Source organism: Culex pipiens, chromosome 1 (assembly GCF_016801865.2).
Source record: "Culex pipiens pallens isolate TS chromosome 1, TS_CPP_V2, whole genome shotgun sequence".
Lineage (NCBI taxonomy): Eukaryota > Metazoa > Arthropoda > Insecta > Diptera > Culicidae > Culex > Culex pipiens.
In genome coordinates, this window is record NC_068937.1 from 1,129,571 (window position 1) to 1,146,298 (window position 16,728).

At 45.7% G+C, this 16,728-nt stretch overlaps 5 protein-coding genes across 5 annotated transcripts; 3 read left to right on the forward strand and 2 right to left on the reverse strand.

Moving 5' to 3' along the window:
- On the forward strand, window positions 1-1,475 carry LOC120424299 (RNA-binding protein NOB1). The gene is made up of 2 exons (XM_039588384.2): window positions 1-163; window positions 232-1,475. The coding sequence occupies exons 1-2, from the start codon at window positions 101-103 to the stop codon at window positions 1,423-1,425; spliced, it is 1,257 nt and encodes a 418-aa protein (XP_039444318.1). The 5' UTR covers window positions 1-100; the 3' UTR covers window positions 1,426-1,475.
- Window positions 1,476-6,911: 5,436 nt separating this feature from the next.
- LOC120424308 (60S ribosomal protein L35) lies at window positions 6,912-7,985 on the forward strand. The gene is made up of 3 exons (XM_039588393.2): window positions 6,912-7,058; window positions 7,460-7,596; window positions 7,659-7,985. Exons 1-3 carry the CDS (start codon window positions 7,056-7,058, stop codon window positions 7,888-7,890), a joined length of 372 nt encoding a protein of 123 aa, XP_039444327.1. The 5' UTR covers window positions 6,912-7,055; the 3' UTR covers window positions 7,891-7,985.
- Window positions 7,986-8,181: 196 nt separating this feature from the next.
- On the reverse strand, window positions 8,182-9,574 carry LOC120424307 (nuclear pore complex protein Nup50-like). The gene has a single exon (XM_039588392.2). The coding sequence runs from the start codon at window positions 9,441-9,443 to the stop codon at window positions 8,250-8,252; it is 1,194 nt and encodes a 397-aa protein (XP_039444326.1). The 5' UTR covers window positions 9,444-9,574; the 3' UTR covers window positions 8,182-8,249.
- A 2,472-nt stretch (window positions 9,575-12,046) lies between these two features.
- On the forward strand, window positions 12,047-14,338 carry LOC120424306 (protein lin-9 homolog). The gene is made up of 2 exons (XM_039588391.2): window positions 12,047-12,247; window positions 12,308-14,338. Exon 2 carries the CDS (start codon window positions 12,337-12,339, stop codon window positions 14,230-14,232), a length of 1,896 nt encoding a protein of 631 aa, XP_039444325.1. The 5' UTR covers window positions 12,047-12,247; window positions 12,308-12,336; the 3' UTR covers window positions 14,233-14,338.
- A 31-nt stretch (window positions 14,339-14,369) lies between these two features.
- LOC120424305 (translation initiation factor eIF-2B subunit epsilon) lies at window positions 14,370-16,688 on the reverse strand. The gene is made up of 2 exons (XM_039588390.1): window positions 16,500-16,688; window positions 14,370-16,303 (listed from the first exon to the last, which is right to left on the reverse strand). The coding sequence occupies exons 1-2, from the start codon at window positions 16,593-16,595 to the stop codon at window positions 14,402-14,404; spliced, it is 1,998 nt and encodes a 665-aa protein (XP_039444324.1). The 5' UTR covers window positions 16,596-16,688; the 3' UTR covers window positions 14,370-14,401.
- Window positions 16,689-16,728: the final 40 nt, after the last annotated feature.

Below are 16,728 nucleotides of genomic sequence, written 5' to 3' on the forward strand. Positions count from 1 at the left end.
TGTTTTCCTTTCTTTAGTGACCGAGTGCACCATTTTCACGTGTTGGCAATGTTTTGCTGCTAAAAATCGCAAATTTACCTGCACCACAGCTCCGCAAAAGATGTCCAAGTTTGCCCACCTCGTCGTGGACACGTCCGCGTTCATCAAAAATGTCCAGCTTCAGGTGAGGCGAATCCACAAGGTGGCGAAAATATAGTTTGTTGACAATTTTTTTTTTTTGGTCTTTCGTAGGACTTTGCCGACACTTGCTACACGGTCCAGGGCGTGCTGGACGAAATCAAAAACGACCGCCAGATGAAACGCCTCGTTGTGCTGCCGTACGCGTTGAACGTGCGCGAACCGGACCCGGTCGTGCTGGCCAAGGTGACGGGGGTGGCGAAAAAGACGGGCGATTTCGCGACGCTTTCGCTGGTCGATCTGCGGGTGATTGCGCTGACGTACCAGCTCGAGAGCGAACACGTCGGAACGGGCCACCTGCGGGAGGAGCCGGTGGCGGCGGTGACGATTGCTTCGGGGCAGCGCCCGCCCGAGATTGCCGGGTCGGGGAAGGTGCAGGGGTTCTACGATGGCGGGAATCGGTCGCGGACGGTGACCGAGACGGGATCGGAGCAGGTCGAGGTTGAGGTTGTGGACGGCGAGGAAGATTTGGAGCGGAAGTTTGCCGAGTTGAGTTCGAAGGAGGCGGAGGAGTTGCAGGAGACGATACTGAAGCAGGTTCAGGAGGATGGCGAATCAGCTGGAGAAGAGGAAGAGTCTGAGGACGATGAAGATGTTGAGGAGGGAGAGGATGACGGAGAAGATGACGACGACGATGGTTGGATCACTCCGTCCAACATCAAGGAGGTCAAGCGCGACTTTGGCACCGATCTGCTTGAGGACAATCCGTCGCCCGTTGCTTGCATGACCACAGATTTCGCCATGCAAAACGTACTCAAACAGATCGGCCTGCACATTGCCGCGTTGGATGGGCGGGTCATCAAGCACGCCCGAACCTACATTCTCCGCTGTTACGCATGCTTCAAAACGACCTCCGATTCCTCCAAGGTCTTCTGTCCCAAGTGTGGCAACAAGACGCTCAAGAAGGTGGCCGTTTCGTTGGACGAGAATGGCCGGCAGGTGATTCACATCAACACCCGGCGGCCGCTGACGGCGCGGCACAAGAATCGTCCCGTGTCCAAGTTCGACGGCGGCAAACACTCCACGAATCCGCTGCTCTTCGAGGATCAGCCGCTGCCCCAGCAGAGAATATCGGCCAAGGCGCGCGCCAAGACGAACGCCCTCGGGGACGATTACACGGCCGGGTATTCGCCGTTCGTAATGCGCGACGTCGATTCGCGGTCGGCCGTGCTCCGGGGCAAGTCCAACTTGAAGCAGTGGATGAAAAACTACGAGTATGATAACCACAGAAAGGGTTATAAGAAGTAGAGTTGTTTTGTTGATGTGGAGGAAATAAATATAACATTCAATGTGGAAAATGCCTGTGTTACATTATCGTGATTGCATGCAATCGTTTATTTTGATCGCCAGTCTCAATGTTCTCTGCGGTTTTTTACAAATTTACAATTGAATGCACTAAATTCTGCTTCAGTTACTTACTTTTAATTAGAGGTTCTTTCCACTATTTCAATATATTTGAGTATGGAAAAGCTGTTTAAGACATTCAAAATCTCAATGAATATTGGATGCCTTTGACACAGATCTTCATAATATTTTTTTTATAAATCAAATGATCTCTATTAATTATTGTTTATCAAACCAGAGGTAAAGTTAATGAAAAATAACATAAAAATAGAGCCTAATGGCCAGCTAAGAGTTATGACAACTAAAATTTGGCAATGTTTTTTTTTGTTGTAAATATTTTGAATTGTTTAACTAAATTCATTAAGTAATTTCCCTTGATTTTTTTTTGTGCGTATGGAGAAATAACCTGCTATAGATAAAGCTTGATTTTCAGTTTTCGGAAAACTTTAATATCGAATAAAATCCAAATTTTAAGAACTTTTTTTGCATTTTGAAACCGTGAAGAATATATTGAAATTGCAAAAAAATAATCCAAGAAATTTTGAGTTATTGCAAAATTGTAAAAAAAAAAAACAATTGTCTCTCCAAACATTTTGCTTAAAATAAGTGTAAAAACCTCGCATTAGACAAATAAGATTCCCAAGCATGAGTACAGGAATCTTCACAGTTACAAGGAAAACTAAACTCAAAATTAACAGTAGGCTTTCCTAAAAAAAAACGCAGAGTTTTACTCTAGGTTTTACTTTTATGTGAAGAAAAGGAAAATAAAAAAATAGGAAATTGCTTTTTTTCTGGTGACATTTACTATCCTTGGCAACGAACCCGATTCTTAATAAATGTGATTCCAAGATTTTTTTTTTTTAAAAAGGTAAAACTAGTTGTGAAATAAACATTTTCAACTTTCATATTTCTATCTCTAATTGACTCAGGAGCACATATATGATAAAATTATCACCAGAAAAAGAGAGAAAAAATCGAGAGCTTTGTGTAAAGTTCTTTGTCATAATGGTCATGTGTAACATAACCACCTGCACCTTTTTTGCATTTTTTGGAATGTCGGAAGATGTTGCACTTTTTGCAAGAATTTTTCAATTTTGAAATTTTCTTTTTTTTTGTTTTGTTTTTGCTATTTTAGAAGTTTTGGAATTGTTTAAAATTGTTGGAAATTAGGAAAATATTCGATCTACATATTTGCCATTTTTTTTTTGAATTTTTTTTTTAATTTGTAAACTTGTTAAGAAATGATGGAATTTTTGGACTTTTTTTTTGCAATTTTTAGTAGATTTTTAACAATTTTTCGCATTTTTCAGAATTTTCAGAGTGTCAAAAAAATGGGAAATATTTATAAAGTCCTAAAATTGGGTACTAAAGTCCTATGTCAATTATTATGTACAACGGTAAAAAACACGATTAAAAACCATTTCTGATCACTTTGTTTCATTTTAACGCATTTTTTTTTTTACAAGACAACATTTTTTTGATGGATCAACTATGGTCCCCTTGGAACGAGCTGTCAAGTAGGAGCTTTTCTGTCAAGAAGGACCGCGAAGTTAATTTTTCCATTTTAAACTCTTTGTGGTCGTACAAAGGGTCATTGTACTCAGAAAAATAAGCTTTATTGCTGTAAACAAAAATATCAGCAATCTCGTCAGCAATCTAAGCATAAATTTGTGATATTATGGTTCACAACAATAAAGCTTATTTTTCTTTGTACAACGACCCTTTGTACGACCGCAAAGAAATTTGAGAGAAGATGTGGCATTTTTTTATTTTCCGGATTTCTTGCAATTTTTAAAATTTCTGGAGTTTTCAGAATTTAGGAGATTTTGGAATGTTTTGGATTTCTTGTTGTAATTTTTAGTAAGTTTTTTTTTTCAAAATTTTCAAGGTGTTAGGAAATTTGGAAATATTTATAAATAATTAAATAATTAAATTAATTAAATTATTTTCGAATTTTAATTTTGGAACTGTTAATTGTTAACTTTTAGTTTTTTCATTTAAATTTTGTGAATTCTTGAATTTTCAACATTGAATTTTGGGAATGTTAGTTAGGAATTGCGAAGTGTTTGTTTGTAATGTGCTAAGTCGACAATTTGCAGAAATTTTTGCAATTTTTGAAAGAAAATTTTAAATTTCCAAATGCAAAGTGTTAGAATTTTGGAATGCCTCAAATTTAAATTTTTGAACTTTTAATCGTTACTTCTTGAATTTTAAATTAAATTTCATTATTTTTCCAACTGTTTTAATTTCCGGAAATTGAAGCTTTTGGATTTTTAGAACTCCAATCCATGAAATTTAGATTTAGATTTTTTATACATTTATAATGTTTTCAATTAAAATTTTTCAAATTTAATGTTTGAATACACTCAACCCCCGGTGGTTGGTCACTTTTTCGTTTGACACTTTTTTAGTTTGTACCCAGTTGGTTGGTCAAAGTCAAACTAAAAAGTGACGAACTGTCACTTTTTACACGGCGCTCACGCACACTATCAAAACAAACGTTTGGTAGTGTGTGTGAACTCCGTGTAAAAGGGCTGTCAAACTAAAGCGTGACCCCGTTCGTTTGACAACAGTTGGTGGCAAACCTTCGGGGTTTGAGTGTATAGAGAATTGGGTACTAAAGCCCTATGCCAATTTTTATGTACAACGGTAAAAAACCTTGAAAAAACAAGATTAAAAACCATTTCTGATCACTTTTTTTTTCATTTTAATGCAAATTTTTTTTTGACAAGACAACATTTTTTCGATGGATCAACTATGGTCTCCTTGAAACGAGCTGTCAAGTAGGACCTTTTCTGTCAAGAAGGACCGCGAGGTTAATTTTTCAAAATTGATTTAAAAATCCATTTTAAGCTCTTTATGGTCGTACAAAGGGTCATTGTACTCAGAAAAATAAGCTTTATCGCTGTGAACAATAATATCAGCAATCTAAGCTTCATTTTAGGACCCAATTTAGAATGTTTGGAAATTTATTGAAATTTAGGATTTCTTATATGGAATTTTAATAATTTTCGAATCTTTGAAGTCTGGATTTTTTCTAAATTGTTGTACACTCAAACCCCGGTGGTTTGACACCAACTGTTGTCAAACGAACGGGGTCACGTTTTAGTTTGACACCCCTTTTACACGGAGTTCACACACACTACCAAACGTTTGTTTTGATAGTGTGCGTGAGCGCCGTGTAAAAAGTGACAGTTCGTCACTTTTTAGTTTGACTTTGACCAACCAACTAGAGACCCTAAATAGGGAGACTGGTCGAACATTGCTAAATCGATCTGGCAACGTATGTTTTGAGCTTGCCAACACTGCCAAGTTTTGCTGGGCGTAAAGGCAAATGCTCGTTTGGATACGTCAAACTCGTGTCTGTTTGGGTACGTCAAATTCACTTCGACCAGTCTCCCTATTTAGGGTCCCTACAACCAACGGGGTACAAACTAAAAAAGTGTCAAACGAAAAAGTGACCAACCACCGGGGGTTGAGTGTAAAAACAAACCCTTAAAGACAAAACTGAGAAAAAAAAACAAACCGAAAAGTGCAAGGGGAAAACCACTCTGCACAGTGCCCCTGAGCAGGCTGTGCCTTGAAGGTGCCCAACGTGCCCGAAGGTGCCCGATTGAAGGTGCCCTGTGGCTAAAATCAACAATCAGTGGGTGATGCTAAGCAACCATTATATTAGAAATGTTTACATTTTTTTGAACGGTCAGTTGGCATTTGTAGAAACAAAATTTGATTTTCAAACTGGTCTGTCTTTTTCGAGGTGGTAGAGAGTGAATTCCAACTGAAGGCGAACTACGGAACAAGGACAAGAAGGAGATGACCAAGTAGCTCAAGGAGCTCACCTGAGCTGCTAAAGTTGTGCGTGGCTAAGGTCACAGAGTGGTCCTTGCTGTCTAAGATCCGCGTTGTCCGCAAGGCCATGTCCCGGGTGTCCATGAAAAAGGCAGAGGAGAATCAGGAACTGCGTGTCCCTGGATATACGTAACAAAAAGACGTGCCCCGTGGCCCTGAGAAGCAAAAGCGCACCAAGTTCCAACAGTAAAAGTGCGCTGTCAAGGCTTAAACACGTCGGTCAAGTCTACTTTTTCCATTAACAAAAAAACGCTGGAATCGCCAAAATATTGTCTTACAGGCGTTTATCCGGCGAAAACTAGGACCGCATCCTGAAGTACCGCGGCCTCGATGCGAGAACACGCCCTTCCGCTCTGAATTTTGGCTTAAAGAGGGATGGAGTAACGGGTTCGAAGATCATGAAATGCAAGATGTTTTCCTTCGAAACAAGATGAAAATTTTATAAATATATTGTTTTGTAAACTCAGTGAAATAAAATTGTGAATAAAAATGTATTTTTAGTTGGACACTTCCTTTATTTATTTTTATGTCAGCAAACTTTCTTTTCTCCCGTTGTCAGCTATCAGTGGAGCTAATTCTTTTCCGTATCCTGAGAGTTGTCCATTGGATTATGCAGCACGATAACAATGAAACCTCCTTGCCGTGTTGACCGACGCTGCGATCGACAATGTTTGAGGTGTTCTTCTTGAACAGGTCCTTCTTTTTGCCCTTGGTCGTCACCGTGGGGGTTGTTCATCCGCGAGGAATCGAATAACTGGCCCGCTAAGCAGGGTTGCCTTCAAACTAGAGTTGCTGCCGTTCCATGAGAGGACGCTGTAAATCAATTTCACGTCAAAAACGAATCTCTTAAAAATTAAGAGGTAAACTCACTTTGAATCGACACCTCTATCGACACCGTCATCACGAATTTAAAAAAATAACTTTATTTATCCGGTTGTTAATTTTCTCATTTTTTGTTGGGAAAACTGCAAACTGACTATTTGAATCAAATTTTTGGCCGAAGTTATAGTTTTCCTCACCGAACTGACAATGTTTACAAATTTTAACATGATTACTAAGATATTTAATTTGAGTTTGCTTGATATGCTGTCAAAAAGGTGCCGAACCTCGTGCCGAACTGTGCCCGAGAGGTGCCAAATCGTGCCCGGGGCTCTTTGATCAGAGTGGTTTTCCCCTTGGAAAAGTGTGTAAAAGTGAACTGAAACATAATGTGCAATAGAGTTATCTACGTGCGTATGTATTGCGTGTACGTACACGAAAAAGATTGAGGTTAAATTTTGTACCGTCCAGCAAAACAAATGGGGTGCTAGTGTGCGTGAGAGCGGACTTAGATAACTCTATATGTTGATTTCCCATAGAGTTATTTACGTGCGCATGTATTGCGTGTACGTACACGAAAAAAAGTGAGGTTAAATTTTGTCCGGCCAGCAAAATCAAATCGTGCGCTAGTGTGCGTACGCGAAACGTCATAAAGCTCTATTGAACAATGAGCAAGTCACTCGAATCTCGCGCCGCAACCTCTGCCTGCGTGATGCCATAAAAATTTCAGTTCAGCGACCGCATGCCTGCATCTGACAGCAGCTGCGGCGGGACGTGACGTCACAAACTTCATCGCGACGGCTAGCTCTTTTCCAACCGAGCTGTCCTTTTTGGTGGAAGCGAGTGGATTCCCTACAGCAATCAAAATGGTTAATATCGCTATGAAAAATTGTGAATTTTCGGTGGAAACGTTGTTTAAGCGATGGCGCGAGTGACTGGGCGTTGATTTGGGTGGATTTCGTGCGCGGAATGCGGAAATTCGCTGAATTGAGTCGCCTCATGTGTTTTTGTGTTTGTTTCCATTTTGGAAGGAGAGAGAATGAAGTTGATGGCATTCGTGGTTTGAGTGCCACTTCCGGTGAAATGACTGGGATTTGGTGCCGGAACGTGGTTCCCTGGCCTGCTGTGTAAAATTTTGTTTTTGAGTAGCAGGCAATGAAGATTGTTTCCCTTCGTCGATTTTGACAGCTAAACAACGTTCCCAAGCGAAAATGTGAGGTTATGTCCGAGGGCAGTTTTGTTGATGCCGGATTTTGTTTCTTTTCTCCAGGTGAAGGTCAAGTGCTCGGAACTGCGGACCAAGGACAAGAAGGAGCTGACCAAGCAGCTCGAGGAGCTCAAGACTGAGCTGCTCAACCTGCGCGTGGCCAAGGTCACCGGTGGAGCTCCCTCCAAGCTGTCCAAGATGTGAGTCTCTCACTTTGACGTCCGGAACAATCCGGATGCTAAACTGTTTCTTTCAATTCTAGCCGCGTCGTCCGCAAGGCCATCGCCCGGGTGTACATCGTGATGAACACCAAGACGAAGGAGAACCTGCGCAAGCTGTACAAGGGCAAGAAGTACGTGCCGCTGGATCTGCGCCCCAAGAAGACGCGCGCCATGCGCAAGGCCCTGTCCCCGCGGGACGCCGCCCGGCTCACCCTGAAGGAGCAGCGCAAGCGGGCCAAGTTCCCCACGCGGAAGTACGCCGTCAAGGCCTAAACGACAGTTTAAGCTTAACTACTTTTTTTGGTTTAACAAGAAAAAAAATCGCGGGAATAAAACGAGAGATCCTTCATTTTAAGTGGTAAAAACAAGTGTTTTGGTTTTGAGATGAAAGAGAAAGCAGCTGGAAATAAACCTCGGCGGAACCGATTCCAACCAAAGAAGTTTGACTTAGTTGTATTGTTTGAAGATTGCTTCGAGATTGCAACAGATTTTCATGGCTACTTCGATTCAATTTGATTTTTTTAAAGGAATTTCTCACATTTCTACAAAGACAACAGAAAGAGATTAAATTTTGAGTAATTTATTCCCTATTTAGTGAAATATTAATCAATTTCCAATAAACCCAACCCGCTTTATTTGGGCTTGTGCTTGATCAGCGTTTCGTACAGCTCGTCGGCTTCCTCACCCGTTTTGACCCGCAGCAGCACCGACGTCGGCGGTGGCTTCGTCTCCGGCGTCGGAACGCACACCATCATGACGTTATTCTTGCCCATCCGCTGCACCGGCACCGCCTCATTCAGGATGATGTTGAGCATAATCTGGCCCAGGCTGGTGTCGGCCCGCACCAGCACTTGCACCTTGCCGTCCACCTTCTTGATGTGCAGCGTTCCGATGCCACGGTCCGAGTAGTTGCCGTCGGCTTTGACGAACAGTTTGCACCGCTTGGAGAAGATGCTGTCCTTTTCCTCGACCGGCGTGAACTCCACCTTGGGCGGTTCATCCTCGTCGTCATCGGCGGTGGCCTTTTCGTCCGGCTTGGCGTCCTCGGCGGGTTTGGCCACGTTGGCAAAGCTGAAGCCCGTTCCGGGCGCGGAACTTGTCGCGCCAAATCCGAAGCTGAACGATTTGGCTGCCGCTGGGTTCGGTGCCGCGGCCGGGGTTGTCGTCGTCGCTGGCGCGACACTTCCAAACGTAAATCCACTTGAGGCCGTCGCGGCCGGCTTTGCAGCGGAAGCCTCCTTCGTGTCCACCTTGCCGCTACTCTTCTTGGCCTCGATCTCATCCAGATACTTTTCGTAATCCTTAAAGATCGGCGTCAACTTGCACACCGGATTCTCCTTGACCTTCTCCGAGATCCACGCAGCCACCGCGACATTAAGCGCCTTCACGTTGGCCGCATACTCCTCGTCCCCAGCATCCTTGCCGGCTCCGCCGGCCTCCTTCGGGGGGCTCCCAAACCCAGAGAACACCTTCTTGCTCGGATCGGTCGTGGCAAAGATGCTGGCCCCTAGCGCGGACGTCGTGGCCGCCGTCCCATTCGTAGGTTTCGCGATTCCACTGAGAAACGAAAATGGACTGGCCCCTTCCGTCGGCTTCACCGCCGGTGTCGACGTCACCCCGGCGAATCCCTTGAACGCACCAAACACCGACGACGAACCGCCGCCTGCGGAATCTGTGCCGGCGACGCCGCGCCGACGGGCCGTTTTTATGACGCGTTTTTTCAGTTCGTCCTCCGACGCCTGGGCAAAGCGGCCCGCCTCCTCCGTTTCCTCCTCCTCGTTCCAGTTGTCGTGGTTTAGGTCGGACTGAGCACCGCGTTTGGCCATTTTGCCCAGTTTGATTCGTTTTTCTTGGGTTTTAACACAGATTCTGGACACAAGACACAATCCGGAACGACGCGCACGTTTTTGTTTTCACTTTTTTTGAGCGGTTCGCGAACGCGATGACAGTTTGGGCCAGTGTTGCCAGTTGCGTGATTGCTTGGATCGATCGGTGAACGTGCCCCTGGACTATGGGGGTTTGGAGGGCATAATTTAGAAAACCGAACACACATTTTTTTGTTTTTTTTTTCGATAATAAACATTCTATAGTAATTTAACCATTAGTGGACCCCCTACTTTTTCTTAACTTTTTCATAACCCTATGTACAAAACAATGAAAACTGAAGTCATTTGAACAATTTTGACTATTTGTTTCATCAGTTTATTTGTTTTTGAGCAGAAAAGTAGCCATTTGAAAACAAATGTTTTTTTTGCCTGTTATGGACCCCCTTTTCCTATAGTGGACCCGGGTCCATAATCTGATTGTGGACCCGGGTCCACTATAGGCAAACTGTTATTTTTATACCAAATTTAACCGATATTTGATGTTCTGATACATGGGGTAGGTCTAATGATAGATATAATGAATAAAAGGTGGATTTTGCTGACTCTTCATCATAAAAAAATTTGTTTTGTTAACAATTTAGGCTTAAAACAACAATAAAAAACTAACTAAAATGTCAAAATTTAAAACAATTAATTCTAAAACTAATTGTTGTATCACCCTGGATTAGCAACCCAGCAACCTAGCGAAACCATTCGAAACAAACATTAGGTCTATTCCTGTAGCCACAGAATAACCGCAGCTTCTGCAGAATTGGGTCCTAAAGTTAAGCTTAAAATTGTGATATTATTGTTCACAGCGATAAAGCTTATTTTTCTGTGTACAATGACCCTTTGAACGACCACAAAGGATTAAAATAGATTTCTAAATCAATTTTCAAAAATTAACTTCGCGGCCTTTTGCATTAAAATGAAAAACAAAAAGTGATTAGAAACGGTTTGTAGCTGTGATATTAGAATAAGTAATGCCTCCTTTCCTCTAGCTATCCCACATCTATTAGCTATTTCGAAGGTGATTTTTGCAATTTTTGTCCAATTCGTTCTCCTTTGTACCAGTAAACTCTCTCCCCATTTCGAACAAATCAGCTGTTGAAAGGTAGTTCATATCTCAGCTCAGGATAAGAACTGCACCAAAGTAATTGTTAAAGCAACCTAATAAAATGAAATGAAAATGAAACGGTTTGTAATCGTGTTGTTTTTAACTGTTGTACATAAAAATTTACATAGGGCTTTAGAACCCTATTCTGCAGCCAGTAAAAGTAACTTATTTGCAGTCCATTCCCGTACTTTTCTGAAACTCTCGCTTCTGCAGCAGTTCTACAAAAGAGCAAGAAAAGGAAAGCGTTATTTACAGAATAAACTAACCAGCAGAAGCGAGAGAAAACTACCTGCAGAAAAATACGGGAACGTTCTGCTCCCGATTTTATGCAGAATTGCAGAATTCTGCAGTACTTTTCACTACTCAGCCGTTGGCAACCATACAGTCAAGCAGCAAATAAACATTTGTCTCCAGATTTGGTACAACGCTTTTTCTTTCCGGTCCACATGCGGACATATCATTAGAATTCTTACATTAAAAATAAATAAAAAACAAAACTCAATAATTCCAATTTGAAAAAAAATAACCATCTAAAATTTAATACGTAGATGTTTACCAAATACTGAAAAAAACAAAATTCAAGAATTTTAAAATCCAATTCATAAATTCCTTGTTATATTCTTGATCTTTTTAATTCTTCTTTTTTAATTGAACTGAAGAATTTAGTTCAATTAAAAAATAGTATTTGTGTTGGTTTCCTGCAGAACCACCAGCCACCACCACCAACAATTATTAGAATTTAGCAGTTCTGTTCCAGGATGTTACATTTCCAATTCACAGATTTGGAGAACCTTTAAACTGAGAACAATTCATAATTTTCTCAATTGGATCCTAAAATGAAGCTTAGATTGCTGATATTATTGTTTACAGCGATAAAGCTTATTTTTCTGAGTACAATGACACTTTGTACGACCACAAAAAGTTTAAAATGGATCTTTAAATCAATTTTGAAAAATTTACCTCGCGGTCCTTCTTGACAGAAAAGCTCCTACTTGACAGCTCGTTCCAAGGGGACCATAGTTGATCCATCGAAAAAATGTTGTCTTGTCAAATAAAAATTGCATTAAAATGAAAAAAAAGTGATCAGAAATGTTTTTTAAGCGTGTTTTTACCGTTGTACATAAAAATTTACATAGGGCTTTAGTACCCAATTCTTTAATTAATAAATTCTTGAATCAATTAAATTTCCTAAATCCTTAGATTTTGAATTCTTATATTTTTCAATAAAAAAAATCACTTCGTCAAATCACATATTCAACGGGACAAACATTGAACTTTTTTTATTTAAAAGAAAATATTTGTTGCAAAAATTAACTTGATTTCCAGATTTTTTGTTGATTTTCCCGACTTCCCGATTTGAGTGGCCACCCTGCAAGTTGTGACGATTGCTTCGATCAATCGGCGAACGCGCCCCTGGCGCAAAGCGTTCGCTTTGACGTTTCGACGACGGTGGGCTGGCGTCCCTTTAATCGCACTGTCAGTTTGCGCTCATCAAGCAAGTTTGTTTTCAATCGTGAAAATTTACAAAATTTTCAATTTTTGCTGTGATTTCGTGATTCAAAGTGAGATTTTTGTGGGTGGTGGACTTCGAGCGCAGATTCTTTACCTTTTGATACCATTTTCAATCGGAACAAACGCAGATTTGCAGGTAAATTTGTGGTTTTAAGTAACGTTCAGTTGGTCAACGATTTTTCTCTGTCCCACGCAGAGCAACCGTCGCGAAGCAAACAACCCGGAATGTCATCGCTCGAGGAGCAGGACGAAGGTGGCGGGAGAACCCGCGAGACGACCCCGGAACCGGACGAAACGTTGCGCATCAAGGATGAACCGATGGACGACGACGGTGAGGACGGTTCGCCGCCGCCGGCGTTTGGACCGGCCGCGCTCGGGTTGCACCCGGTGGGGGCGGCCTTCCCCACGAGGACCACCCCGCGCCAGGAACCGGTGCAGGTGCTGAACGCGCGTGGCATGCCCGCCCGCATTCGCAAGAAGAACAAGCTGTTTTTCGACGACGAGCTGCTGGTGAACGATCGGATTCCGCCGAAGGGGAGTCCCAAGAAGGGTGGGGGATCGGTGCCGGCTTCGCCGCAGAAGGGGCTGGTGACGCCGGGGAAGACGCTGACGCGGTCGGGGCAGAAGCGGAAGACGCTATCGCGGTACGTTAAGATGAAGGACAGTTTGAAGAAGCGCAAGGAAGATCCGGACGAGGAGGAGGGGGCGGTGCCGGCTGGGAGTGGGAGGGTCATTAATCCGATTGCGCTGCTGGACAAGAAGGCTAGTCAGCGGATTGGTTTGCGGTTGCGCAATCTGCTGAAGCTGCCGAAGGCGCACAAGTTTGTCAGTTACGAGTGGTTCTACAGCAACATTGACCGGGCTCTGTTTGAGGGTGAGAACGACTTCCAGCTGTGTATGAGGGAGATGTATCCGGATCTCAAGACGCGGCATTTGACGCGGGCCGAGTGGAACCACATCCGCAAGACGATGGGGAAGCCGCGTCGCTGTTCGGTGGCCTTTTTCGCCGAGGAACGGCGCGAGTTGGAACGGAAACGGCAGAAGATCCGGCTGCTGCAGACGAAACGTTCCGGCGATGTGTCGTTCGTTCGCGATCTGCCGAAGGAGATTCCACAACCGTTGTCCGTCGGGACGAAGGTGACCGCCAGGTTACGAGCTCCCCAGGATGGGCTGTTCACTGGGACGGTCGAGGCCATCGACGTTATCGCAAGCTCGTACCGGGTCAGCTTTGACCGACCAGGACTTGGATCTCACACGATCCCGGACTTTGAAGTGGTCGCCAACGACACTCCGGATAAGATCGCGCTCAACTCCATCACCAAGGACTTCCGGCCAAAGTACCAGAACGCATCGTTCTACGTGGCCTCGCCCGCCGTCAAAAACCCCATCACCGGAATCAAGGGCGATCCGCTGCTCGGCGGAGACAGCTACCCGAAGATCTCCGGCGACAACAAGATGCTCTTCCCCAAGGACAACATCGGCGGCTTCCCGGTGAAGCTGCTCGAGCTGATTGTCCGCACCAAGAAGACCCTCTCCGCCAAGCAGATGAAGCTGCTCCGCCTCCAGAACATGAACTCCGAGGCGGAAATCTACAAATCGTACGGCGATCCCTTCCCGGAAGAATTCCAAAAGCGCTACGCTTCCCTCGTCGTGGCCATGGAGAAGCTCAACCGGGACATCCTCGAGCAGCTCAACCAGCTCCAGTCCAGCACCCGGAACCTCACCCAGGACCCCTCCGTGATGGCCATGATCGCCCCCAGCCATCTCCGCGAACAGTGCCGCGAGCAGGCCGAGGAAACCTTCGACAAGAACAACAACGGCCAGCTCACCAACGACAGCATGATCAAACTGATCAAGGATCTCACCACGATCATGTACGTGGCGTCGAACCTCGGCACCGCCGACACCGAGCAAAGCCTGGAAGTTCTGCGCGGCTGCATGGAGGAAACCAAGGGCCGGCTCGACTTTGACAACATGGCCTCGTTCCAGCGGGGCGTGCACCAGCACATGAAGCACATCCAGGTGGGATTTGCGGCGGCGGCGGCGGCGGCCGCGTCAAGCAAGCCGGAACCGTCGTCGTCGAGTCAACCGAAGAAGAAGGTTGCTTCCGCCGGGAATTAGCGTGCATTTTTTTGTGATTTCTAAAATCACTTTCTTTTGTATTATTTTTTTCTCGCTTTAGTTCGACTTATTCTTATATACAAATAAAAGCTTCTTAAACCGGAAATGGCCTTTTCTTTCGACAGTCAAAAGCGAAATTTGTTTTTCGGAACAAGCGAACTAAAACCATTTATTCATCATCACTCTCCTCCTCCTCCTCCTCACTGGACTGGTTCAACCACTCGACCAGCTTGGCCAGCGCCTTCCGGGTGTCCTCCTCTTCAATCCCGCCGTGCCACTCCAGAATCGCCTCCTCCGCGACGTAGTCCTTCTCGTACAGAAAGTGCACGACGGCGGCTATCTTCGCCCCGACCGTGGCCGGTTCCTCACCGGCGACCTCCTCCAGCGCCTTCAGGCAGTCCAGCATGGCCGGCTGGCCGCGGATGTAGTTCTTGAAGACCGGCCCGAAGTAGCCGAGAAGTTTGGCGAGGGTGCTCACGAGGGCGGTCGCTGCGCCTTCCTGGGCGAGGGTCAGCTGGAGAATTGCTTTGACCACGAAGAAGTTGACTTCGGAGAGGGCCATGTTGTACGCGTAGCGGGATGAGTTGATCTCCAGGATGAGGTATTCCGGGTTGGACTTTTCCGAGAAGCCACGCTTGAGGGATTCCAGCACCTCGGACAGGAAGATGTTGGCGTCGTCTTGGATCGGGGAGGCAGCTCGGGATTCGTCCTCTTCTGAGGACATACTGTAGATGGATTCTGGGCTTGTGCGGGGTAGTTCGCCGAGGCGCATCGGATAACCGGTGGCGACGTCTTGGATGTCTTCCGCGTCGGAATCCGGTTCCTCGTCGGCATCGCCTTCCGTTTCGTCTGGGACGGTGAACGCGTGTTCGGCGATTGGCTTCGCGTCGGACCAGTCATCGTCGGGTTTTGTTGATTGGAGGGTTATTTTGGCGAGGGTCATTCCCTTCGGGAGAACCACTTCCGGTCCGAGGACGCAACCTTCGGTGAGGTTGCATCCGGGGCCAAGAATGACGTTTTCCGCAATGATACAGTGGTTCAGCACGCAGTTGTCCTCGACCTGGACGCCGTCCAGCAGGAAGCAGTTCCGAAGCTGGCAGTTCTTGCCGATCTTGCAGCCCTTTCCGAGTACGGAGTGGGCGACCACCGTGTCTTCATCGATTTCGCACTTTTCACCGATGACCACGTCCGACTCGAGCGTTGCCCTCCTGGCCAGACGGATGTTGCGATGGCGGTAGATGTTGTTCCGGCTGAACGAGTACAGCTGCTCACTGCCACAGATGCCCATGTCCGGAACCAGCGGGTACACGAACCGATTGGTCACGTCCCTGCTAGCGATCTGGTAGTTGTGCCAATTGTTGACCCGCAGGGCGTACTCTTCCGCCGGAAGCGGAGCCACATAGATTGTGCTGGCCAGAATTTCCTCGTTGATCAGCAACCCACGCACAAAGTCGTCCCGCGTGAGGAAATCAAAGTTGTCCGAAAACAGCGGCAGGGCCGTGTTGCTGCAGATCGCAATCTGCGGATCAATCAACCCGTGCCACATGGTCACTTCCTTATTTTCCAAGATGATCTCCATCGGGAAGGTAAACTTGCGCTCTTTATGCTTCGGATTCAGTCGCTGATGGAACAACAGCCGGCGGGTGTTTTTCTCCATGGCAATCATCACCTCATTCCCCGTTCGCTGGTCCGGAACGCCCTCCTTGTAGACCACCGTCATGGCCGCTCCCTTGTCCGTCTTGGCGATCCGTTTGTGCTCTTCCAGAATCGCGGCCAGATTCGCATTCGTCAGCGTGTCCACTCCGGTCAGGATAAAGTTTCCCCGGACCAGCCCCTTCGCGTCCAGGTCCCGCAGGGCATCGCCCATGCAGCGACAACCCTCGGAGCTCACGATCGACACGGTCATGCCGACGTTCCAGCTGCACGAGGGGTTCTGCTGCTGCGAGCGAATATACCCACGGACCTGATCCACGTGGGCCGAACAGAACACGATCACCTCCTCCACGCCGGACCGGTTCAACGACTCCAGGGCGTAGTCCACCAGGGGAACATTGACCAGCGGCAGGAGCGACTGGAAAGTGTTGAAGGAAGTTAGAATTCCATTTCCCAGCTTAAAGTGTCATCATATTGCGAGAAATGGAATTCATAAACTCCAGGGGACGTGCTATTCAAGTATCTAAAGTTCTTCGTCACGATGGTCTCGATGACCCTCTCCCCACCCCGGCAGAAATTTTCAGATTCTTGGTGCCTTGCAAAATCAGACTCACCAGCGGCTTCCGATCGCTGAACGGGACGAAGCAGTCGTTGAAGCTGTCCGCGATCAGGATCGCCTGCACCGGTTCCTTCTTGTCGAGCTGGTTCATGACGAAATCTTTGCTTTTTCGTTGCAAGAATCCGGAGCAAATCCGTAAAACTTGACGCGCACACGTTGCAGGTAAACAACGAACGAAGCTGTCACAACAAACGCTTCAAAGTTGGGGGGCGCGTTCACAGATG